Source organism: Taeniopygia guttata, chromosome 5 (assembly GCF_048771995.1).
Source record: "Taeniopygia guttata chromosome 5, bTaeGut7.mat, whole genome shotgun sequence".
Taxonomy (NCBI): domain Eukaryota; kingdom Metazoa; phylum Chordata; class Aves; order Passeriformes; family Estrildidae; genus Taeniopygia; species Taeniopygia guttata.
Genome location: NC_133030.1, coordinates 40,023,556 through 40,049,886, shown reverse-complemented (window position 1 = coordinate 40,049,886; position 26,331 = coordinate 40,023,556). Strand labels below are relative to the sequence as shown.

The following is a 26,331-nucleotide window of genomic DNA, read 5'->3' as shown; positions in this document are numbered from 1 at the left end:
TTTGTTAGCAACAAGATAGCTATCAAAGGACAGAGCAATGAAAAAATGGTTATGAGAATTATCATTACCATAATCATCATTGTAACATACTTCACTAACTTGTGTAACAGGCATGTTTCCTCCTCCAGATCTTAAAAGAAAATAATACCAAGTCTTTTACCACATGATCTAAGTAAACAAAGTGAAGGACAAATTAGCAAAGGCTGCAGTTAATGAAGAATTATTCAGAAAAGATTAAAGTATAGCTAAAAAGTACAGAAATATTTCCTAATGTGACATAGCACAGCAATAAGAAGTTAGATTTTGCATAAAATTCCACATGAACAAATGCACTATACAGCACCTGATGGGGAAAATCTATACCTGCCACAGACTTTAAATGAACTGGTCTTACTAGAAAATTAATTTCAAAGCTATAATGGATACTTGAGATCAGGGCTCCATTTGGGCAAAACACAATTAACAGAACTTCCAGAATTAATAGGACTAAACAGGGAAAAAAAAACAAAACACCACAAAACAAAACAACAAAACAAAAAAAAACAAACAAAAAAAACCAAACAGAAAACATCACTTTACCTTTCTATAAATCCTTAACTACAATTTGCACTCTGTATTAAAATGATAGTCAGGAAAAAATAGGTTCTGTAAAAGGTAACCAGATATGGAAATGTTTTCATTTGAGGAAAAAAAATAACCAAGATAGAAGCAGGACTAGCTGAAGCTTGGAAAGGAGACAGCAGAGGGGGGTGACAGCTCAATCACATCACAGGTGCCCTAAAAAGATAGAAAACAAAATCTCATTCCCTGTTTCTCTGAAGAGAAGTATTGATTTTTCTCAATTGAAATACCACCTAGTAGTTTTAAAACAAACACCAGGGATTTTTGGTGCAGTTTTCTGTTCAGCATCATTGTCAAAGGATGTCATGGAGTTCAAAGATATGACAAAGTCCAGCAATGGATTAGGGAAATCTACTGCAGCTTCTAAACAAAGGTGCATGGAAAGCTCCTGAAGCTCTGGAAGCTGGATGCACAGTCCAGGAGTGGGACCATTACATATTTGTCTACTTAAATTTTTCTTCTCTAAGTGTCTTCAGCCAGCCAGTGTCAGGGAGGGAGTGCTGGACTGCATGGCCCAGCATGGTGCAGAAAAGTAGGAAGGGTGGATCACAGCAAGGCTGTGATTTTCTGAAGTTCATATGAAATTTAGGCTGGAGCTGGGAACTGACTTTGCACCTACAAATCATCGTATCAGGAATACAGCAATATATAACCACAGGGGCAGTTTCCCTGCACAATTGTGTGCCAGAGTTTCACTTGCTGGTCTGGAAATGAACCAGGCAGTAAAAGCGATTAGCAGTGGAAAGACACTAGACAGCTATAATTATCTAAATGCCTTCCTATTAACCATGTGAGAAACTAAATCCTCACAATCACATTCATTAGTAAATGCTAAGGACAAACTAACTGCATGAAGTTTCATTTGATTAGGCAGAAGAATTCTACTCCAATATGATTATGTTACACAGAATGACCTAAAAAAAAAAAATAAATAAACCAAGTCTGTTTCAGAGAGCAAATGAATGTTAATACTAGCAGACAAGCAAAGAAGCCCAGTCCTTGTGGTACAAGGGCTGCTCCTACCAACAGCATGGCCAGGCGCCCTCAGCTGATGGCAAAGGCTCCCAGCTCCCTGGCATGGCTCTGGCTCCTGTTCCCTCGGCTGGACCTGTGGATGTGAGTGCAGGAGGGACAGAGCCAGACCTGCTGCAGCACACTGTAGTGACTCACCTGCATGTTAGCCCCACTTGGAAAACCCTTCAATGCCATAGCAAGAACGGACAGCGGGCAGTAGGAGAAATTCACCTTGTCAATGCCTGCACTGTTTTTCACCTGAGGCAAAAATGTGGTTCAGTGGACAGAGCATCAGTGTGAGTGCCATGAGTGCAGCCTGACAGCTGCTCACCTCAGAGACGCTGGGTTTTAGCCACCCCTGGCACACCATGTTGCAAAAGTGTGTCGCTGGTCCCTGTGCCAGACACATTCACTCCTTCCTGTGTTAGCAGAGAATGAGGAGAGCTAAACATAACAATTTCTAGAGACATGTGAAAATAGTATGGCAGGCATCCATTTTCAGGGCAGGCTGCCTTCTTATTATCTTCGCTGATTTCTTTTTGAAATACTGATAAAGAACAAACTTTTTTTAAGAATAAACCTCTTCCAAGAACTTACCAGTATGGACGAAGAAGGGTTGGTGTGCTGGCAATGGGCATGGAGGAGATCATTGCACTTTTAAAGGGAAGTGTGAGGGTAATTCCAGCACCAAGCTGAATCCCACTGGATCTATAACATCCATAATTTCTAGATATTGAGGTGGCAAGCATCATACCAATGTCTAGACACAACAAAACAACATCCATGCATAAAAAAATGAACAATGATCATTGGAGAGCATGAAGCACTCTAGGGAACACCTGTGTCTCCAGAGCTTAGGTACCAGTGATGGGGACAGGAAGAGAGAGTAAAAACCTGATCCAGAGTCAGTTTCCAACATTAATTACAAGTGTGACTTGCTCTTGACTGAAACTGTGTCAGTTTTAAGCATGAGTTCCCTCCATACCCCTTTACTCCCAGGTAGATGACATGGATAGCTGGTGTTCTTGTGACTTTATCCAGTCATCCAGTTTAGGAGATTCACAGCCCTGTGAGACTCTCCAGGTAAGGAGGCAGAAAGGAGAATGTAGCCCCTCCTGAGAGGCTTCACCGCATTTCTGTGTGGGTATAAGTCTCTCTGAAGTCCATGAAAGCTGCCCACCCAGATGAAGGATACCTAGACATCATCTAAGCACTCTTCTACTGCTCCACAGACTATGGAGGGGACACTGCTATGTACCGTTGGCAGGTTAGGGATCACCCATTCACACAGTCCACAGGACAGGTAGGTCACCAAGCATCTTGTCTGCCACCTCATCCTGTCCAAGCACTGCAGGTGAATTCTTTATACATAATCAAATAAACCAGAAAGTTATTAGATTTGAATTAGCATTCATTAACACAATTGATTGTGTTGATTTAGTCATCTAAATGGTCAATGCTAGGACATTTGGATAATTATTACTGTTTAGTGATATTTCCTCAGCTAATTGTTTTTATTGAATGACTCACTTTGATGATGCAGCTGAAACTAATGTGCAGCTGAGCTCCCAAGGAGAAGGCTTTTATCTGCCCAATCCACCTCCCTGGGGCTCTATCCTTCCTGTAAGACAATACATTTTGGTGTCTCTGGATAGTCCTTAGGGAAAAAAACATTTGGGAAATGTTCCTGCCTTTGCCAATGCATGCTTGATCATATGTGGTGTGATTTCTCACGGCAGCTCACCCCAACAGGATTTTAAAAACCTGAGCTAAACTAAGCTGAAATGGGTTCTTTCCAAACTCTGCTTGAGTAGGTGCCACCTGTGAGGGCAGTGGGGCAACAGCCCAGTAAGCTGTTTCCTACTCCACCCTCTCATGCACACCCTACCCTTGCCCCATGAGCTAAGACCCTGCAAACGCTGCCCTCCTGCACAGAGGCTCACCCCATTCCCCCAAAGCCAGGCTGAGCCCCTGCTCTGCAGCAGTGCCTGCCTACATGGGGGGGCTCATGCAGTGGTCAGGCTCTGGGCTTGACCACAGGTGTCTTCCCACAGGTGTCCTTCACCATATTCAGCAGATCACAAGTAAGGTTCTGCCTGCACAGCTCCATGGCAATGCAGGGAGACCAGAGCTGATGTGAAAGTTTTCCCACCTGGAGCTTTCTGGAGAAGCCCAAATGGGCAGACCACTGCTACAGCAACAAGAATTCCTGGGGCACAAGGACACTTTGACTGGGATGGCTTCTGTCTCCCAGGTCTGCAGGGCCAAAGAACTGCCAGCTGGTGAGGATGCAGGAGGTAGCTGCAATGGCCACAGTGAGATGCCGGGCTTTGGGAGGCAGAGGATGCAGCCAAGGAAAGGATTTGTGTCTGTGAAAGCAGGCAGAAGAATTAAATAGTGTGACAGTCAAACACTTGTTTCAAAGAGGGGTTGATATGGATTTTCTTTAATGCTCTGGGGAAAACCACTCCCTCCCACCTCACTTTCCTTGCTGGCTTTCCCACAAATGTGTTTCAGAGCCTTCATGAATCTTCCTGACTTAAAACCAAGCCTGTGACCCTAAGCCTGTTACCAGAGGTCAGTGTTTTCCCAAGCAAGTTATATTTTTACCTGCTTAGAAATTTGATCTGGGAAGAACTCAAGGTCTAGTTTCCACCATTTGTACAGGATTCCTGAACATCTAGGGATGGCCAGCAGCATGTGCCCTCAGGGCTACGCCATAGGCAGCCCCTCCAGACATCACCACAGCATGCACACAGGATGGGGAGCTCACAGAAGAACTGAATTTACTGCCGTGCATGAACTATCTGTCCAAGAAAGGCAGGACCTGATCCTGGAGAGATATTTCTGTCTAGGAAACACCACAACCATAAGTTAGTACATAACTTCCATGAAATCCGAAAAAATCAAAGCCCTAAAAGTTGTATGCTAAATGAAAAGTTACCCCAGGAATGGATGTAGCCTTGGAGATAGATACATTTAAACTCCATAGAGGCTAGAAAATCTCCATTGCAATCTCCATCTGCTCCCTATTCCTTCCCAGTACAGCTTTAATAATGAAGCACTGATCCCAGCCCACTCTGTAAGATGCAGTGTTATTTCCAATTCCCATGTTCTACTTGCAGCTCGGGTACCTCGGGACCGGCAGGAGCAGCCACCTCCGACCACCGGCTGGGCAGCAGAGCTGAAGCTGCACCACAGGATGGCACTGCTCATTTCCTAGCTCCCACATGTGGTGGTGGCCGTGAACTTACTGCCAGTCATCACCTGGGAGAGATCATGCTCAGAGTAAACAGTTGGCTGCATGAAAATAACAGAGAATGAGAGCTGTATGAGAAAATGAGGATTTTATTATAACCCGTGTCCTGGGACTGCCTGCAATACTCAGAGCATGCAGAACATGGGATGTATTTAACCCCTCTCAGCCTGCCTTTAGCCCCTCTGTGTGTAAATCAGAATTCACCTAACACTCCTCTAAATGCAGTCTAGCTCTTTGCTGTCCCTTGGAGATTTTCTCCCAGCTCACTCTCCTGCAAAGAATAACTGTGATACCCCAGGTGCTGCAGCCCCACTTCCATCAACAGCCATTTGTTTACTAGAAGAGAAGGATGGGCTGGACCAGGACATGGCACCAGAAACACATCCAGCCCTTGGACAATGCTGCGTGCTCCTGCTGACACAGCCAATGATCCAGCTCTGAGCTTACAATTATGCCAGAAAAAACTCAGGTTAAAACCTTGGGAAGTTTCCGAGCAGAGCACCAGAACACCCAGATGGGTGTTTTGCACTGAGGTATCTAAAAGCTAAGCTCCTCTTAAGAGCTATCTTAACAGCAGCTGCTGCCGACACCCCTTGCCAGCCTCAGGCAAATTGTGGATGGCCGACTGGGGTTACCACACCCGGAGCCATGCAGTCTGCCAGGCTCTGTGACTCCAGAGGACTTTCACCAGAAGAAGCAGAGAGCAAAGAGCCTGCCTTCCTCCAAAGAGGGTGTGCACAGGAGGAGCTGACCTCGACAGTCCCTTGGCTGGCAGTCCCTGGGCTTTTTCAGGAAGAACACAGCCCAAAGTTCATCTTCTGCTGTTGTGGGTTTTTCCTCTCAGGGCTTTGCCGTTAGTATTGTCTAGTATTTCCTGCTTCCTCTCCTGGCAGCACCTCTGCTGGCTCAGACACACAGCTACAGCACTCAGTTCATCAGCCCCTGTGTTTGCCACATCCGTCCCCAGGGAAATCCCTGGGCCCAAACGCAGCTGAGCTTCTAATTGAGGTTTGCTGTGCGCCTGTCTGCTGCACTGGGCTCCCACTGTGCACACAGGAGCGGTGCGCTGGCTTTTTGTGTTTATCCAGGATTATTCACACCCACCAACTTTAGGCACAGAGGTTGCATCCCGTGCAACCTCTGTGCCTAAAGAAGTTCAGGGTGCATTAGAAGTTCAGAGCAAACTATGTGCTGAAACAGACATCTCTCACTGCTCACAGGCAGCCAAGCTCTGACAGCCCCAGAGTAACTCAGTTAAGGTCGCTAGTTTGCTCAAAATACCATCTAAGAGTATCACAGAGAAATTGATATCCAGATCCAATTTTGACTTTCTCTGTAATCCAAACAGAAATAAAAGCAGCTCCCTGCTTTGCACAGCCCTGTCCACTCTGCTGGGTTTAGCTATCTCTCCCAAACGGTCAACAGCTCAGTTTTTCTGCATGGTCCCACTGTTCCACCCTCTCCAATTCTGCAATATCCCTACTTGCTGGGAAAAACTAGAGACTGCAACATTACCAAATGTCACAGCTGTCTGCAGGGGGAAAGTCCCTTTTTAATTATTAGCATGCTCCCAGTTCATTCCCCATTAGGTGCTTCCACTCTGTCTGTAACCACATAGGGGGTTGTACTGATGGGGAGCAATGTTATTGCTGGAGGGAAAGTAGTAAAACAAGCTCAAGAGACCTGCCTTCTACCTCCCCGAGATCCTTTTTTCCTACATGAAACAAGTGTGGCAGCAAGCTTTGCTGCATCAGGCAGTGAGCATCAGCTTAAAGCTTTTTGAGCAACATGCTTTAACAAAGCTTCCACATGAAAAACGGGAATGACACCAGAGAAAACTTGCCTTCCAAGTGGTAGCAAATTTCAAATTACTTGACTTATGTTTACCCTTAAGGCATAGCAATAAAAGCAGTTTAAATTGATACAGTACATCTCATCCCTAAGGATCCCCAGAAATGCAACCAATTGATAAACAGCCCACAGTTCATGCAGAGAAATACAGACCTTCCCAGAGATGCAATGCATCAGTTTAAGCCTTGCCAAAAATAAGCTGAAGTCAAAAAATAAAAGCAGACTAGAAGACTAGACTAAAAGCCAACCAGAACTCTAGATCCATTAGACTCTGGTCAGGACACTGCAGCTAATTATATTTTTGTGTCTGTGGCACATGGGTAGGACTTTAAATGTCCTAATTTGGACCTTGGCTTTGCGTGCCAAAAATTACCCTGCAGACTATTTGCTTGGATATCATACCAGCTTAAATAAGGTGCAGAAATGCTTCCTACTGCATCCACCATTCTGCTCTTTGGAGTCTATGACCAACCCAAAATAACCTCTGATGAAAAGACTTGAGAAGGTAGGAATACAGGCCACATGGCACATGTGTCTACCTTTTGCCTTCATCCTGGCTGACAAAAATTGACTTTGCATAACCTTCCTTTCTCTCTTTTGGCTGTTTTTTTTAAGCTTTCAAATTACTTACTTATATTATTATTAGAAAGTAGGAGGGAAATACGTTTTCCTTGTTTACCATTGGACTAATTGTTTGGAGCTGCCTGGTTCTTATCTCTGTAGCAGCTGTAAATGGGAAACGTGGATTTTAACTGCAAAATATTATCAAAATGACAATGTCAAGTGTCCCCTGGCTTCCCTTGCACCAGCAAAGTCCACTTTTGAAGCAACAAACCAGAGTCCTATTCCAAGGGGTATCTGCACGTGCACATACAAGTACAGACAGCAGGTCTACTTCACTGATTTGTTTTGCTTTAACATCCTGGGCCAAGATCTTGCTGGATGTTGTTAACTGATAAATTTCCTGATACATATCCTGGGAGCCACATACGGTCTTTGTGATTAAATGAGAGGAAACAGTTAATGGGTATCTGCAGCAGCAGTCACAAAAAGGATGAAGTTGTGGGACCAACTCTGGTAAATCAACAGCACTAGATGGTCGTCATGATTAGTGTGGCAATCAGGAAATTACAATTTAATATGTTTGCTGGAGGAAGCAGCAAGAATTCTTCACGTTCTCTTAAAACAAATTAAAACCCTACAGCCCCTTCTCAGTATTCAGACACTTGAGGCTGCTTCTCAGAGCCCTGCCAGTTGCTTTCTGCAAGGTATAATAAAAACAAACATCACATCCCTACAGCACCACAGCCTTGCCAGTTGAGTGCTCAGAGCGCCTAAAGTGGAGGAGGATTTTGTAAAACGTAGCTCTTAGGTATGCGGTGCAAAACCACCTCCCGTGGTTACAGTTTTTACATTGTTAGAGTAACTTTTAGGTAGTCCTTTGGCATTGAAGTACCTGCTGGACCAGGCGGCAGAGACTGCTAACATAATCCCAAATTAGAAATGCAGAGAATGTTAATCTCCTCTCAAAATGACAAGAAAACACTTCTCTGAAATTAATGCAGACATAGCAGAGGTATTAAACCAGAATACACAAGCAGAAAAAGAAGGTTCAGGTTGGCACAGATGCCTGCAGCGCTCATGGATTTTTTCTCCTTTTTCATCAGGGTTCATGAAATTTTGCTACTGTTTCAGCAGGGCCAACCCCTGTCCCTGGATAGGTACAGCTGCTCCATCCCCTGGGGGCCTGTCTGAGCTCCCCAGAACTGCAACACTTGGGTGAGAGGCAACACAGGAAACTAGGGTTGTGATAGGCTCCACCCTATATCCAAAAAACTGAGCTTGTTTCTTTCTATTTTTTTTCTCTTGTGTACCATACAGAAAATTGCATAGAAAAATTGCTTAAATGTGATAATTTAAATAAATAAATAAATAAAAAGAAAAAGGAGAGTACTTCAACACAAAGCAGCACCGATGACCTTCACCACTCCAAGACCTTTGCTTTATGCTGTCTTCTCTTATGTCATCCCTTCAGGCAAGTATTGTACGACTGTGCTGACTTCGAGGAGTTACAGGGAAGACAACAGCCTTTTTTGCTTAATTGATAATGAGGGCTCCACTGGCCCCTGCATCTGCAGCTAGCTGCTGCTTTGCATATGGGTTTAGGGCAAAATCCCTAATCCAGCCGTGCTTCTAGTTGCCTAATACCCAGGTTACTGGCCCATGTGTTGGCCCCCCCATGATGTCTAGGGCCAGGCTGCAGAGCAGCAGCATCTCCCTGAAGCAGGAAGTGGGCTGGCCTCAGCGTGACTTTCCATCCAGAAAACATTTTCCATCAGCTTTCTGCCACCTACAACTGGCTGCAGTACTGCCAAGTTAAAACACACACAAAATAAAAGCATCTCGTGTGCCTCTGAAAAGAGGCTGCTTGCAAATGCTTGCTAAAAATAGTCCTGTGATGGCCTGGGAGGGCAGCTGGAGGTCTCTTATAGAAGGAGGCAAAGAATTCCCTTTGCTGAAGTTAGTTTACAGCCATCACAGCTAGGACAGGAGTTTTCAAGTTTAATGTCTGTGTAGTTCTAGCAAAATCCCAACTGCAGAGAGCAAGGTCCTTGCTGGGCTCAATTCCCCTCCTAGTCAGAACAGTCAGCTTTCTTTTCAACTCCCTTCTTCCTTTTTTGAAGAGATGCGGATAGGACGAGATTCATTTGTTAATTAAATTTCCCCTGCCAATTTACATTAGAAAGGGGGAACTGTTTCAAAAACCTCGTGAAACTTTCATAACCTTTAACTTAAAAAAGAAAGAGTTATACAACTTTTTTCTAAACCTGCCCAAAAGCACCACTGGATTGTCCCAGGCCAAGTGATGAATACTGAAAAGAAGTCCTGGAATGGCACAGCTGGGCTGAAAATTAGAAACATTTGCTCACAGAAAGACAGGCATTCTTCCTCTCTTCTGCATCTTTCATTTTCTTTGGATTTTCCCCTAAGTTCTAAGTTCAAAGGGATGCCATCCCATGGGAAAATGACAAAAGGAAAAAAAGTACAGACACTGTTACTCAGTGAGGCCAGCAATTGTTGCAAGAGAAGAAAAATTCTTCATGGGAATCCCCTACATCTGAGAAGCAGAAGCAAAAATTCACCAGGAAAAAATTCACTGCCATCAGCTCTGCAGACAATGTCTTTTATCCATGTGGGATCCTGCATTTATCCAGTTTTTATTACCCGCAGATGGCATAACAGCAGTTAAAAAAAAAAAAAAAAAGCATCAGAGTAGAGTCACTAGGAATGGCCAGAGAAAGTAAGAAGAGTGGCTGAAAATGTAATTTCTTCTTTAAAGGTTTGTTCTGTTATGGAGTGAAAACTTACACAGCAGAGATGCAAAATCCTCTAAATGCTGAGGCAACACCTGCACACTTGCAGGCACGGCAGCGTAACACCCATCATGTGCAATACTACCTGAATCCCTCCAAGAAGTGACACTCCTCACCAAGCAGGGCAGATGCAGTGCACTGATGCAGTAGCAGCCTCAGCATTGCTCCGATGGTGTTTGATTCTCTGACATTTTACCATGACTTTGCTGCCCTGGGTTTGCTATAAAGCTTGCTCCTAATCGTTAGGTAAGTGCTGGTTAATTACTCCGAAGGTGGTCCCTCTCATCAGACTTCAAAACGATCCTCACAGGCTCAGGGATGTCACTGTGCAGACTGTGCGGGAACGAGGTGCCGTGCTGCACTGCACCTTGTGGGTGATGGAGCTTCTAAGAGTGTTAATGCTTACAGCGAGACTCCCGGCAGGACCGCAGCGCAGCCCTGCAGTGCTTGAGGGCAGCCTATAAAAACAGATAGGGACAGCCTTTGTAGCCGGGCCTGCTGCCATACGACAAAGGGCAAGGGATTAAACCAGAAGGAAGGTCAATTTAGGTTAGCTATAAGGAAGAAGATTTTTTACAATGACGGTGGTGAACCCTCTGGGCAGCCTCTTGCTGCTAGAGATTGCCCAGAAAGGTGGTGGATGCCCATCCCTGGAAAAATTAAAGGTCAGGTTGGATAGGGGTCTTATGCAGTTGAAGATGTCCCTGCTCATGGCAGAGGTGTTGGTCTAGATGGGTCTTTATTTTCTTCTAAGTTGTTGTTCAAATGAATGGCATGCCATGGGAAAATGACAAAATGGACAAGAAAGCACAAACCCTCAGTGAGGCCAGAAATAGTTGCCAGACAAGGGAAAAACCCTTGTTTTATGAACCCTTCCAACCCAAATTATTCTGATTCTATGATCCCGCAGCCCCTCTTAGGAAAGTTGCGGAATGTCAGGGGGGACGCCGGGTGCAATCGGGCCAGCCGTGCCGGCACTGAGGCGCTCCTCGGCCTTCCAGGGGCCCCGCAGCGCGCCAGGACCCCGAGCAGCGGTGGGACCCGGCCGGGGAGGAGGCGTCGGGAGCGCCAGGATCGGGCAGGGTAGGGCAGGGAAATCCCCGCGGGGCGCGGCAGGGAAGTACCGCCGGGGACGCCGGAGAGGCGAGAACTTCCCCCCTGGAAAAACGCCAAGTTCCCTCTCGGCCCGGCCTCTTCCCTCCCCTCCGACGCCCCTTCTGGGCGGCCCGAGCCGCTCCGCCCGCCCTGCCAGCGCCGGCGGCGCCGAGCAGGACCGGACCCGTCGGTCGGGCTTTGAGTGGCTGGAAATTCCCGTCCTCCGCGGCTCCTCCCCCGCAGAAATCCCCCGGGCCGCGCTGTATATGCGAGGCGCCGCCGCCGCCGCCGCTCACTCGCAGCGCCCGCACTCCGCCGCCATGATCGCCGCCCGCCGCGCCGCCGAGCCGCCCGCCATGGACGGCTACGAGCAGCCCAAGAAGGAGCGCCAGGGCGCCTTCCCACTCGACGACCGCCACGACAGTGGCCTGGACTCCATGAAGGAGGAGGAGTACCGGCAGCTGGTGAAGGAGCTGGAGGACATACGGCTGCAGCCCCGCGAGCCGCCCGCCTGGGCGCAGCAGCTGACGGAGGACGGGGACACGTAAGTGGGCTCGAAGCCGGGCAGGGAGCTGGGGGGGAGCCCGCACGGCCGGTCCGGGACAGGATGTGCTGGCCGGCGGGGCGGCGCCGCGCTGGGCCGCGCCGGGAGGGAAGGGAGGGGGTGCGGAAAGTCCCTGGAGCGGCGCCAGCCAGAGGCGGCTCCGCGGCCGCGGAAAGCCCCGGCCGCGCCGAAAGCCCCGGCTTGCGACACCCGCGCCTGACCCGGGCCGGGCCGCCGGGCGCGGGGCTTAGCCTGCAGTCGGGGGATAACGCGTGTCGCTTAATGAGTCCTTTTTTTCCCCCTGCAGTTTTCTCCACTTGGCCATTATTCACGAGGAAAAAGCCCTGAGCCTGGAGGTGATCCAGCAGGCAGCCGGTGACCGGGCTTTCCTGAACTTCCAGAACAACCTCAGCCAGGTACTTTCACCTCCATAACCCCAAATCTGGATCAGCCCCTGCCACACCCACACACTCCTTCTGGGGAATTCCCCCAAAAAAGTCCCTTTAATTTTTTTTTTAATTGATGGAATCAACTGAATCAAAGCCTACGTTCAGGAAAGTCCCCAGCTGGCTCCAGCCGGTATTGGTACAATGCTTCCTCTCCCCTGGGAGAGTGGCATTTAACGCCCACATTTTTCAAATATGATGCCATGGGTTGCATCCCTCTTTATGGAGATGTTAATGATACCCTTCATACCAGCTGGCAGTTGGTTTATCCAGAGAGCCCAAAGTTCATCACTTCCAGATGAATGGGCAACTGTACAACAACTTGGGAAGCATAAAGAACTGAGTTCTGGGTGTGCTTTCATGCTTTTATTTGTTGGCACAAATCACAAAGTGAACTAGAGGTCTGCTTGTCCAGATGTTGGTGCCAAGTTTGTGGTGTAACTTACAATGTGGTTTGCTTTTATGCTTGCAGACTCCTCTTCACCTGGCAGTGATAACTGATCAGTCTGAAATTGCTGAGCATCTTCTGAAGGCCGGATGCGACCTGGAAATCAGGGACTTCCGAGGAAACACCCCCCTGCACATTGCCTGCCAGCAGGGCTCCCTCAGGAGCGTCAGCGTGCTCACACAGTACTGCCAGGCACACCACCTCCTCGCTGTCCTGCAGGCAGCCAACTACAACGGTACGGCCACACTCCTGAGCACTTCGCCTTGGTGTGCTGCACTGAGGGTAGGGTCGGTCTCCTGTGATCTCAAAGATCTCTGGAGAGGTCGAGAAGGATTATTATGTCCCATTTGAGAGTTGAGGAGCCCAAAGCAGTGTCTGACCTTTTTGAAGTGAACTGTCTTATAGGCCTTCTCACTGTTGATTGTAGTCATGTCTTTGAACTTTGCTTTTTTAGTGACAGCCTTTGCTGTGCACCTTCTTTTTTGTTAGTAACAAGTTGCACTCAAACACTGGAATAAAGCGTCCAAGAAATCTTTTCAAAATCCAACCCTTTTATTTATACTGGAAGCTAGAAAAGCTCTTCTGTAAAACACCATTTTGACATTGCAAATTTAGATATCATCCTGGCCTATCATCTTGACTTTTAAGTAATGATGAGGCATTGAGTTAGACTTACTCAAGTTTTCCCTTTGTTTGTGTCTTCCAGGACATACGTGTCTTCATTTAGCATCTATCCAAGGATACCTGGCTATTGTCGAGTATCTGCTGTCCTTGGGAGCAGATGTAAATGCACAGGTATGTAATGTGTACCATGAATTTAACTGAGTGGGGCTCTTAATCAGTAGATTGGAATCAGCAGTAGTCTTATGAAACAGCAGATCTGACAATGGCTCTGCTCTCCTAATGTGCCGAACCTTACGCTGTTTTCACACAGGAGCCATGCAATGGCAGAACAGCACTACATTTGGCAGTCGATCTGCAGAATTCAGAACTCGTGTCGCTTTTGGTGAAACATGGGGCAGACGTGAACAAAGTGACCTATCAGGGCTATTCCCCCTATCAACTCACATGGGGCAGAGACAACTCGAGCATACAGGAACAGCTGAAGCAGCTGACCACAGCTGACCTGCAGATGTTGCCAGAAAGTGAGGATGAGGAGAGCAGTGAATCGGAGCCTGAATTCACGGAGGATGAAGTAAGTAGCTGTTTTCATTTTTACAAGAGAAAGAGGAAAATTCTGTTCTGTGCAGGGTATTTTTTGGTGTCACTCTGATAACTTGCCCCAGTGACCTCTTGCTGCACAACAGATAGCTATACCAAAGATTACGCAATCAGCAAAATGGCAGATGAGGCAAGCATGTAAATGGAGTAAGAATAAAATGTAAAAAATAGCACGAGGGAATGGAGGTTAACTTCATGCAATGGTTCTCTGAGCACAGTTCTGTTGCTGACACAGAACCTCATGAGAGAAAATTCAAGTTAGTGGGTGGTTTTCTCCTCCCTAGAATTTGTTTTTCTTACATTCTGAGTGCTGCATTAAATGGCGTATGTAACCATTTTGGTGTAGAAATTTTATACACTGCTGAAGAATTTGTATGTAGAATTTGGCTGTTATCCCAGATGGATATGATACTTTAAGTAAGATTTTTGCATTAACAGCATTTTGTTTTGTTTTTTTTTTTCTTGCAGCTTATATATGATGACTGCCTTATTGGAGGACGACAGCTGACATTTTAAAGCAGAGCTTTCCGTGAAAAGAAGTGGCTGTATACATATGCGTAGAAAAAGGACTGACTTTCTTCACCTAAAAAGAAAGTCACAATGTGGAGGGAGAAAAAGAGGAGGGAATTACTACACTGCCAGCAAAGGGAAGGAGCACGTAATTGTAACAGGACAGTTCCAGGATCTCCTTTGTGTTTAAATACAGGAGTGGGATGTGTAACATCAGTACAGATCTGTGATTATTCACACCACCTGATAAAGAGCCACATAGCCAATCTTCTCAGCCCTGCAAAGGTAACAGACTACACATGCAACCTGCTCGTTACAGGGAACTTTCTTGTGGCATCAGGTACTACGGGGAACCAAGTGACCTTTCGTGGCAAGGTGGACTCATGCCAACACCCCTTTTCAGAGACTCTGCGTTCATTTGTGCTGGGCTGGTGGCAGTCTCTGTCCTTTCTGACTGACCTCGGCTGCTCTCAGTGAGGCTTCCCGAGTAGAGGAGTCAGACCAAGGCACTGGTGCAGTCTTGGCTCTTAGGCAAAAGTAGCAATAATGTTAACTGTGGGCATTGGAAAAGTGTGTTTCACACTGTGTGTGTCATAATTGCTACACTTTTTAGCAACTGTATATTGTGTAAATAGTGTACATTTTTTGTTTATAATTATTTTGGTACATGTGAGATGTGTATTTATTAAAAAAAATTACCATACCTAGTCTGCAAAATGGTTCATTGCCCACCTCCCTGAGATTGTGGGAATCTACCCGGTTTGCTTTTTAAGAAACATTTTAACACCTATTAGCCCATTTGGGGTCACATTCTCAGGGGTTTTAGGTGGTTCACCTCAGCAGTGGTAAGACATCTAAGCAGCTTGCAGCTCTCAGCCCTTGTGCTGCAGCTAATTTTGGAAGCAGACGTAGGTGTTGTTTCCTGCACCCTCTGCAGCAGGCGGATTGTGGGGCTGGGATTCCCCCTCTCTTCCAGCACCAGGCTGCCGGCCCACTAGAGAGGGGGTTTTAGGCTGGTTTTGGCAGCACCCGCCCACCTGCCCTCACAGCACCTTTTGTTCCAGCTCAAATACTTTGCAGCTCTTGCCATGGGAAGCTGGAGGTTTGCAGCACAGCCCTGTGTCTGTTCACCTCTTGTTTATCACTGGCCCAGCTTCAGTTTGAACTCTGACCGCTTTGGAATTTCCAAAGGGGATTTCCGTGGGAAGAGGGAACTTGCAGTTGCCTTGCCCCCCTGAAATTCAGGTGGGGCACCTTCACATCCCCACTGCAGGAGCTACAGCTCTTGTCCAGTTCGTAGTAGTGAAGGATGTGGCTTTAACTGCTTCAGATATTCCTTAAGTTTCTCTCCAGCATTTAGGCAGACAGAATCTTTGCCCAAATCCTTTGCTCCACCTCATTATCTGCTGGCAGTGCATCACAATACTGGACTACTTTCAGCAGCAGACTTTCAGCCTGTTGTGTGTCCCTGTAAAGGATGTGTTGTGTAAAAGGTGACCGTGCCCTGTTTGTGCTGTACTCCCTGGATGGAAACAGGGAGCAGCAAAGCTGCTGACGCAGGACAGTGGAGCTCTGCCAAGAGCTGGCCAAGGGAATTCTGTGCTGCTGGCACCTGGCACAGCTCAGGCTGTTGGAGAATGCTATGGTCCCGGGTTGCACAGGGATGCCCATACCTTTTTCTGTCCTCTTCCCAAAGGGTTCCTGACACACAACCTGCTCTAACTAAGGAGAGTTTGCTGGTATGAGGAAGAGCACCACAGCTGGCTGTGTGCTTCCTAATTTGCATGGGATCCAAAGGCCACTGTGGAAAGGACTGTAAAAAATTGTCATCCTGAGTCATTTTTATTTCCCTTCCTTCTACAAGCATAACCCAGGTATATGCACTGAAACTTCCTTCTGGCAGACATTGCTACATCTGCACTGCAAAGCTGCATTTTCCAGGTGTGGGGTTGCATAAGAATCTGCCAAATCTTTTTTCTTTTTGGAAACACACCCTGCACTCTGACCAGCCATTAACTCTGAGCTGGGAGTGTTGACTTGGGAGTTTGGTCACTTGCTGCTACAGGTTTTTCACTAGCAAAAAAACCCAAGTGATTCCGCACTGGAAATAGAAACAGCAGTGTTCCACTTGCTACATTTCAGTTTCCCCTTGCAAAGCAGGAGTTGAAAATGCTGTCAAGGCCCTGCAGAGGCATTCACCAGCTATAGCTATCAATGGTCTAAAAATCCTTGGGTGCATGGTTGGACTAGGTATGAAAATATTTAAATAGATACCATCTGAAGGCAAATACTTCTCATTTGAAGGCCGAGGGACGGAGAAAAATGCAGTTATCAGTAGTACCAGGCTGGCCGATTAGTTTTGGAGGCAGTGATACATTCTCGGCTGCCCATTGCAAGATTTAGACAAAGAATATCTAAAAATGCACTGCTATAATCTTACAATAATTCTGCAATGACTTAATAAATTAAGCAAATGTCTTACTGTACAAGGAAGTTTTGCAGCTAAACAAATAATTGTTGAAATACCACATGCTGGTTTTGCTAATGTTTACCTCCACCTGTCATGCAAAAGTAACCATGCAACATATGCAGAGGAACCATGGGTAAAGCAAGTAGGACAGAGATTAATGTGAGAACATTTGCTTGTTAGCAAAATATGTTGGGACATGTTGTGCATTGCTAATGCAGGATTACTCATTGGAGATCTTTGCCTGTTCACTTGATGATACGGAAAGATTGTCCATTGCAGGACATCCCCCTGGCACCCCCAATTTTGAATATATGCCCTTTAACTGCTGCATGTCCACTCTGTCTCTGCCCTTTCTACACCTATGCCTTTAGAAAGATCTTTTGAGAGTGGTTTTAGTGATGAGCTGCCTTAATGCTGTCCTCCTGGCTTTCTGGCAGATGTGTGGCATGGTCCCATTTGTAGGATATAGAGCAAGAACTCCTTATGCATTTATTCTTCTAGCATCTCTTTTTCCTTATTCAGACAGCATGGCTGCTATTTGCAAAGCACACTAGCTTGTTCTTGCTTCTACTGCCAGTGCCTCCCCACAATGGTCCAGGGTTCAAAATTCTGTCCCAGCACCTTTTCCACATGCCCTGTATGGCTCTGCAAGCTTCAAGAGCATCCGTGCCGCTGCAGATCGAGATCCTGTGAAGTTCAGATTTGGTTTCCTAACTGGCCCTCTCTCCATTAACCTCCTCTCTTTCCTCAGCCCGTGCCCTGCCTGTATCCTCTGCTTTTATTGCCTTTGGCACTCATATCTGCCTCTGCCTGTTCTTTTTTTCCCTTCCTCCCTTTCCACATGGCCCCCCCACCCTTTTCACCTGCAACACCAGCTCATTCACCCGTCATTACATTACACAGTATGAGGTTACATTTTTGTTTCCAGCCTTTCCCTGCTGCCCATTCTTGTAAATCTCTTTGATAATCCTACAGGGATATTCCCATACTTCCTTATATTCCACACAACGAACAAAACTCCTCATTTCCTCCCACACCCTCCTCTTCCTCCTTGCATTCCTGCTCACTGTAGGCCTTTCTCACCCCAACCACAACCAAGTTGCCTTCTTCAGTGCCGTTCAGCTTTCTCAGCATCAGCCCTGGACTTCTCAAGAACCTTATGGTGGTGACAAATAAAGTACAGACTTCCAGGGTGGCGATGTTGGACAGCAGAGCCCGAGGCCTGATTTCTCCCCCAGTACTTTAGAGCCCTTTTCTTCCATTCCATGCAGCTTTGGAAGGCATAAAAAGCAAGGGCAAAAGGCAACCTTGCACCTAGAGATAATGCAAAGGAAAGTTTGTGCTCCCTGTGGCTCCAGTGCCAGCCTGACATCTGCAGTCATGAGCAGACCCCTCTCACCATCCCCCCACCTGCTTGTTCTGCCACTCTTGTGTTTTGGTGCAGCACACTCCTTGCATGCAGCTTGGGCTGTGTGAGCTGGCTGACACGTAGATGTGGGTGTCTCTGCTCCCTAGACAGAGAGAGTTCTAACCTAAAGGCCTCAGCCTTACTGTCTTCTCCTCCTTCAGCCTTTTGACGTTAGAAAGGGGTCCCTATTGGCTGCTTAGCACTTTACACACCAAGAAATACAGGTTGAAGCAGGGCCAACAGTGTTTACCAACCATGTGTCCTGCATGCAGCTGGTGGACACATCTACCTGCCTTCCTGGCAAGGACTTGATGCACCAGAAGGCAGTAAGGCCACCAGGACTCTTAACCCATCCCAAAAGCGGCAGCCTCACTGCTGCTGGCTTTGCCCCACAGCTTCAGTTCAGATTTGAATGAGCAAGATGGTTGAGTGAGTAAAGGAAAAGGTGAAACCAGAAAAAAACCCCAAGGAAAGACACTGTGATCTCCAAGGGGAGGACAAGTATCATTTGTGATTTCTTTTAATGGGAAATCTTCAATGATGGTGGACTCTGGACCAGGCACATATAATTTTTCTGTGGAAGCTGAGCTGTGAAAATAATAAAGCATCTGGTCATTGCTAGAAGTAATAATTGCAAAACAGAGCGCAGTGGTGGCAGGGAAAGACCTCTCCCTGGACAAATGGCTACCCTCATTTCAGGGGTTGGAGGAAGGGCCTTTTCCAGCATTGTTGTGCTCCCAGCACTGGTGCTTTGCTGAAGAGTGGGAGCTAAACAGTATCCCAAGGGATGAGGGAACAGGAAAAGTCCTGTCCTCTCATGCCAACCTGGACAGCTGCTGGACAGCCTCTCACCTTCTCCAGCAGCTGCCTGTCACAGCTCCGACATCTCACACCTCCTTGTCCCTTCTCTGAAGCATTAACAGGAACAAAAGGTTTCCTTTAAATGCTGGCGTATTTATCAGGTCATAATCCAGGAAGTTTAAATCCAGAGAAATCAGAACAGAAACTCCCCATATACCCTGGAGGTTTGACTGCCTTCCCTAGCCATGATCCAGTGCTCAGATTTTCCCAGGACTGCCTCCTCATCCAGTTTTCCAAACAGGACTTTCCAGTCCTGTCAGAAGAGAGGTGGGATTTTCCCTGCTCACTCCTTTCTGCAATTCTGCCCTGTTACAGTGGCCATGAACCATGGCACCAGGCTCCATTGCCTCTCCAGCTGGTGAAGTGCAGCCTCTTATCTGTCCTTCACCAGCCCCAGGGGCTTCCTTGCTCTGAAGGAACAAGCCTGCACCCCTTTAATTTAAATTATTTTCTCATTCATAGTTTTAGCTAGTTCAGATTAATATTTCTGTGCATCTTTCAAGGTAAGATTTTCATCTCTCCAGCTGAAAGTACAATGTGAGCAAATGTATGGCTCAAGAAAGAGCCTTAAAACACAAATATCTTTAACATGCATGCACACCTCGAAGGGCACACAGCTACAATTAAGATGCAACACTTAGCTTGGTTAATTATTATTCCTGGATTTCAGTAGCTTGAAGGAGAGGGAGTTTCCCAAAGCCCTGTAGAGGACTCTGAGTGCTGCTGCTCTGCTTCAGCCATGCTTTGTTCCCACCGGGAGTGCCCAGGGGTCAAGTGAGAGGCAGCGCACCGCGAGGAGCACAGAGCAGTGGGAAAAGAAACCGGGCTGTGGTGTTTGCTCCTGCAGCGTGGGAGGACTTGTGTGGTGGTTTTCCTCTCTGCATGGGAAAAGGACATGCCATGTCTTAGTCAAAGCTCATGCACACTGAGCTGAGGAGGACTGAGAGTCAATAAGGATGGCTGCCCAGCCTGTGAATGAAACCACCCTTCTCTTTCCATTTTTTCTAAGCGGATGGGTTGCCATTCCAGCATGCGTCGAGGCTGATGTTTCTGGATTTCTTCCAAAAACTTAGATCTGTCCCCTGGCAGCACCTTCTCTGAGATGTTTTGCCCTAGCAAACAAACAAACAAGCCTTCCCCCAAGCTGCATGGAGGCTCCTTTCGCTGGGCTGTGCCAAGCCTAGCTTGGGGAAAACACTCCCTGGGTGGGGGATTCAAATCCCCCTCACCCTAGAGAACACTTGATCTCCACCTCCTCTCTAACAGTGTATGAACTGGGCTGCTGGAATAAAAACAAAATTACTAGACCACCCAACATCTTCCATCTGTCCATCCACCCCAGACCTCTTAATGCTCCTGCCTGTGCAGCCCTGTCCCCTGGCAGTAGTGAGCTGAAGCACCTGGTGCTGGGCTGCTGGACTACCCCACCGAGGCAGGGGCTAGCTCTCAAACTGCTGTGTCTCCTGCCTTGATAACCACTCCTGCAGGGCAGCACCCCAACCTATGGAAACTGAAATAATGAGGTGGAAACAGGGCTAGCCCTATAGCTGTGTGGGAGGCTGGCAGGCTTCAGCTGCAGTCAGCCAGGTTCAAACAGGGGATAAAACAGAACAAGGGCATGTTCAGCAACTGAAATGGCAAAAAGGCAACAGTGCCACCAGGATGGAAAAGCTAGGTGGGAGCCCACCATCAACAGCAGATAAGGTCCACTGCTGAGGTGGTCTCCTCCCCTTCACAGCTCAGCCCAGCTGTAGCACTTTTCATGCAGAAATGCTTAAGGTTTGCCCTCAGCATCCTCTCCTCTGACTCTGTCCCAGAGGAAGGGAAGTGAGCAGGTCCAGGGAAGGCCAGGATTCCAGGATGTCAGCCTTCCTGCCCTGGGTGATGACACAAAAAGCCAGTTTCTCTTCTCCATACAGCTGGACTGCCAAAGTGATCCGATCACTTCCCTCCACAAGACACCCCTGTATCTGAGGGACTCGTAAAGTAAGGAACTGATAATTCTATTTCCTTTTTCAGAGGAGTCCATGAAAAGCAGAAAAGGGAAACTGCTGTCTTTTTTTAAATTGTGGCACCCCAAAGTGCCCGCAGCGCTCGAGGTGAGGCTGCCCCAGTGCAGAGCAGAGCAGGACAATCCCCTCCCTTGCCTGACTGGCCACGATGTGCCTGATGCACCCCAGGACAGGGCTGGCTCTCCTGGCTGCCAGGGCACTGCTGGCTCATATTGAACTTGCCCTTTCCAGGTCCCTTTCCATGGCACTGCTCGAGTGCAGCCCTCATTCCCCAGTCTGCACACACACACAGAGTTGCCCCGTCTCAGGCGCAGAATCCAGCACTTTCCCTCACTGAACTTCATACAGTTGGTGATTGCCCAGCCCTCTAATTTGTCAAGGTCTCTCTGAAGGGTCTCCCTGCCTTCAAGGGAGTTCAACAGCCCCTCCCAGTTTTGTATCATCTGCAGACTTGCTCTGTATCCCTTCGTGTCCTGCATCCAAGTCACTTATGAAGATGTTGAAGAGCACAGGGCTGAGGATGGAGCCCTATGGAACCCCACTAGTGACAGGTCACCAGTCTGAGGCCACCCCATTCACCTTCACCCTTTGTGCCTGACCCATGAGCCAGTTGCTCACCCATCCCATGATGTGTTTATCCAGCTCTGAGCTGGACATTTTGTCCAGAAGGGTCCTGTGAGAGACAGCATCAAAAGCTTTACTGAAATCTGAGAGAATTACATCAGCTGGCTTCCCCTGATCATCTGGGTGGGTTACCTTGTCATAAAAGGAAGTCAGCTGTGACAAGCAGGACTTTCCTCTCACGAAGCCGTGCTGGCTGTGACCAATGACTGCATTGTCTTTCAGGTGTTTTCCAGTGGCTCCCAGAATAATCTCCATAACTTTGCCAGGCACTGAAGTGAGATGGACAGGCCAGTTTTTAACAGGGTCCTCCATCATGCCCTCCAAAATCCAGAAAACATTCATCAGATTCCAGTCAGCTGGGACCTCTCCAGATTCCCAAGGCTGCTCAAAAATCATTGAGAGAGGGTTTGTGATTATATCAGCCAGCTCTTTGAGGATTCCCAGATGAATCCCATCAGGCCCCATAGATTTGTAGGGATTCAGCCAGAGCAGCAGATTCCACACAATTTCAGGATTGAATTGGAGTTGATCATTTTCACAGCCATGGTTCCTCAGCTCAGGGCACTGAGACCCCCTTTCATCTGTTTTGAAGACAGAGGCAAAGAATGCATTAAGCAGCCCTGCTGTGTCCATGTCCCTGTGCATGAGGTGATCATCCTCACACTGGAAAGGGCTGATGTTATTTCTGTGCTGCCTTTTGCCATTAACATCTTTTTATTGTTCCCCACAGTTGTGGGTTCAGCTCCAGCTGCACTTTGTCTGCATGAATTTTCTCCCTACCGTGGCAATTAAAATCTCTGTATTCTTCCCATATGACTGGACCTTGCTTCCACTAGGCATACACCTTCCTTTTTTGACTTATTTTCAAGGGAAGATTCCTATTCAGCCAAGCTGGACTTCTGCTTTACCTCCTTAACTTCTGACATTTCCTGCTCCTGTGCCCTTAGGAGGTGATGCTTAAAAAGTGACCAGAACTTATGGACCCTGGCATCTGCAGAAACATTTTCCCAGGGGACTTTATCTGCTAATTCCCTGAGCAGCCTGAAGTCTGCTCTGCTCATGTTGAGGTTTTGCTGGCACGTTTCCTCCTGTCAGATGTTTTGCTCTGCTTTGTTTCAGTTAGAAACAATGAAATTTTTTTTAAAATATGAAGGACTAAAACCATATTGAGAACTTCCCAAGTGAAACAGATTACTTCTTTACCCAGAAAACAAGAATCTATTTCACGCTTTTTTCTTATTCATTGGAAACTTCAGATGTTTGTTTTCTCACTCACCTGAAAAATGTTTTCTCCTAAGCTTTCGTGATTGCGACACAGTAGAATTTCCTTCCTCTCCCACTCTTTTCCTGAGTCATGTGCACTAGGCATACCTCTGTCTTGGGGTTTAACATGCCATCTCTGAAAAGCCAGCCCTCAAATTTACATCCAATTACCATCCATATAATATAAAGCTGTTAAACTCCTCATGCTTGCATAGGGGCAGGTCTTCATTTAGAGCTAGCAGCCTTCCATCAGGTCTGCTTGGCTCTGCTTTCTCTCATCCTCACAGCATCTAGCCCCCTTCACACACACATCCTATTCCCTCTAACCGCTGACTCTATCTTTGGACTGCTCTAAATATACCAGGAAAAAAGCCCAGCTCATTGGAGGTGTTATTTTCAAAATTAATCCTGAGGACCCTTTCATGCTAAAGGTTTTGGGGCTGCAAAGCAATCTGTGTCAAGTGTACAGCTTTTGGATGGTAAACGGATGCTGATTCTGACACCAACCCTTGTCCTGCCACTGGATATTTTGCCCATGACTTAGACCATATCTGGAGACTGATACAACCCACGGTGTGATGCCAAGGTACATCACCCAGGGAGTGTACATCACCCAGGGAGTGTTAGGTATTTCCCTTGCAGATGCTTTCATTCAGCAACAAAGCAAACACAGCTCAGTGTGTCCTCTTCCTGGATGCAAGTCCCTGGTGTTGTGAGTGCATTCATCATGAAACACCACCACAGACGCTTCTCAACATCACCATAAGAAAAATGTTATCTCTGAAGCTATTCTGTTCCACTGAATTTACAGCTGGGCCCTTGAAGGCTGTCAAGAAATTGAATGTTCCTTGTAAGCACAGGATAAAGGCATGGCTGTATTATTTAAAATTTTGCTAAATGACACATGAAATATCATCTTCATCTCCAGTCCCAGAGGTTCTGAGTCCTGCCTCTGAGGACACCAAGAAAACAACTTGGGAACAGTCTCCCTTTAGGCCGTGGCTGGTCTTCCACCCAAGCTGAGGTGTGCAGGTGAATCAGTAAGGATGCTGCTGCTTGGCAGGGTGCTGGCAGTGGCACAAATGGTCCTGTCTCTCAGTGTCCCCTCTCTTCCACACACCTGCCCACTGGGATATGGGGAGCTTTTAACCCAGGCTGGGTCTGACCCTGTGCCAGCCAGAGGTGAAGATGGACGCATGCTGCTGTGTGCCATCACAAAGGGGTCTTTTCAGAGTGAACTGAGAAGCAAGTATGCCCTAGAGACAGGACAGACTTTTTTATTACATTTCAATTGTTACTCAGCCCAAAGAGCAGTGCTGTGACACACGCTTCACTGTACTTACAGCTGGGCCCAGTTGCTCTTTGCTCCTGGTGGCAGCTGAGTCTTTGTACAGGACCAGCCATTGGATGCAAGTGCTCCTTCCATCAAAGCCTGTGGAAGGATATGTCCCCTCTAGTGCCTGGCATTCCAAGCCCTATTCCACTAGCTGTATAGGAGCAGCCTCAGTAAACCACAGTAGGAAGACAAAGACAAGATGTATGAGATCAGTGAAATGTGCAGAGTATGGTCCCACTTAACCTCATCACTCTGTCACTGGAATGTGGAAATCCAGAGTTCAGGACACGATGCACCTACAGTGGATGTAAACAGTCATGACATTCAGAAGTAAGTAAGCTACAAAATGAGAACAAGCCCTGCAAAACATCCCTCTTTAAAGGGTTAAAGCAGAGAGGCTCCTTGTACTTTTAACCTCCAGTCGATGGAGTAGCTCACTTCCCTTGAACTGAGCCTCCAAGAGCTCTTCAGACAGGAGAGTGCAAGCTGGTGCAGTGATGGAGCTGCTTTGCATGGAATTTCATTTTAACTCTTTTTTTTTTTTTTTAATTAAGTAGAGGTTAGAAAAAGAAGCAGTGGTGATACATGCAAATATCTGCAAGGCATCAAAGCTTCAGTGTGGAACATGCTTGTCCTGTGGTCCCTGAAAGGTATGGCTGTGACTTATGATTGACATAAATTTTGCTGCAATGACTGACTGCTCCCCTGGATGGAAAGTTAAGTGCCTTTATCCCATCAACACCAGTTGATGTTTTTTTGACTCCTGCTCAGACAGGATCGAAATATGTACTGAAGATCTGTCCTTGAAAGTGAGAGTTTGACACGCCTGGCTGCCTTACAAGAAGTGTAGAAGCAAAGGAAATTGTTTGAACTGTGTGTGTGTGGCATGAGCTGCATGAAGCTGCAGATGATAGGATGATTCTTCTCATATGTGGTGCAGCAGCTACATCAGTGTCTCTCTCCCTCTTACAGCTGATAGCTAAATCACTTCTTGCAGAGCTGTAATCATGTACCTAATGAACTGGCTCCTGCATAAACCCAGAGCATTTCCCTTTTGCTAACTAGCAACCTGCTGTGCCCTCTGTCCATACACAGCACCTCACAGAACTCATGTAGAACGCCAGACGTGCTGCTGCTGGCACAGTTTTGAGAGTCCCCAGAAGGGGCCTCTGTGAGAGCTGTATGCCTCCAGCATCTGCCAACTGGGGCTGCACATGTCTCCAGAGAAAACCTCCCTTTGAGAAGCCAGGACAGAACAGGCTGATCAACACCAAAGGAATGAGGGAGAGGGAAAGAAATGTTTTTGCTAGCAAACAGCCAGTAATTTAAATTAGGAATTGCATTAACAGCAGTGAGTCTGAATGTGGTACTAGCCACTTAAAATACTCACAGTAGGTTCTAAGTCCCCAGTGGGAAAAATGAGGTACAGATAGTCAGTGATTTATGCTGCAGCATAGGAGGATTCAGTCTGCTCCTTAACACCACTGAGGACAACAAGAAAGTAAAACATAGCCTGTCTTCTGAAGCACCTTCTAGTAACAAGCGGCACAGACAGGCAGAGACCAGCTCCAGCTCCATCTCTGCTGTTTATCACGTGTGTGACTGGAGCAAAGCCACTGCCACCCCACTCACTCTGCTGCTCCTCACCCAGGCAGGCTGCATGTGCATCTTAGGGCACAACAAACCAGCAGACACAAAACATTGCTGTAGGACATGGAGTCACAGCCCACACAGGCTTCTGGCCTGCAGCTTCTCTGCCCCAGCTTTGGGCTGCAAACTCCCCAGGGCAGGGACTGCCTTTAAATAGGTGTTTGCAGAGGAGGTATTTCCCAGGGCAGGCTACCTGTCCTCTCCTCTGCAGAGCCATGAGGAACATGAACTGGTAAAACCATCAGCTACAGCATTAAAGCAGCTGCAAACACACTCGGTCTGATTTCTGCTGGGATTGGCAAGATTTGGGCTGCTGTCTGTGCA

The 26,331-nt window shown here is 47.2% G+C and overlaps 1 protein-coding gene across 1 annotated transcript; it reads left to right on the top strand.

Annotated features, from left to right (window-relative positions):
* Positions 1 to 11,345: 11,345 nt before the first annotated feature.
* NFKBIA (NFKB inhibitor alpha) lies at positions 11,346 to 15,041 on the top strand. Its single transcript, XM_002200518.6, has 6 exons — positions 11,346 to 11,758; positions 12,066 to 12,174; positions 12,677 to 12,887; positions 13,359 to 13,447; positions 13,587 to 13,847; positions 14,342 to 15,041. Exons 1-6 carry the CDS (start codon positions 11,481 to 11,483, stop codon positions 14,387 to 14,389), a joined length of 996 nt encoding a protein of 331 aa, XP_002200554.2. The 5' UTR covers positions 11,346 to 11,480; the 3' UTR covers positions 14,390 to 15,041.
* The last annotated feature ends 11,290 nt before the right edge of the window (positions 15,042 to 26,331 follow it).

Excerpts from the sequence above, each read along its gene's own strand:
- NFKBIA (XM_002200518.6), top strand. The coding sequence starts at position 11,481 with ATGCGAGGCGCCGCCGCCGCCGCCGCTCACTCGCAGCGCCCGCACTCC. Across the intron at positions 12,175-12,676 it reads TCCAGAACAACCTCAGCCAG|ACTCCTCTTCACCTGGCAGT; the intron begins GTACTTTCACCT and ends TTATGCTTGCAG. Across the intron at positions 12,888-13,358 it reads GCAGGCAGCCAACTACAACG|GACATACGTGTCTTCATTTA; the intron begins GTACGGCCACAC and ends TGTGTCTTCCAG.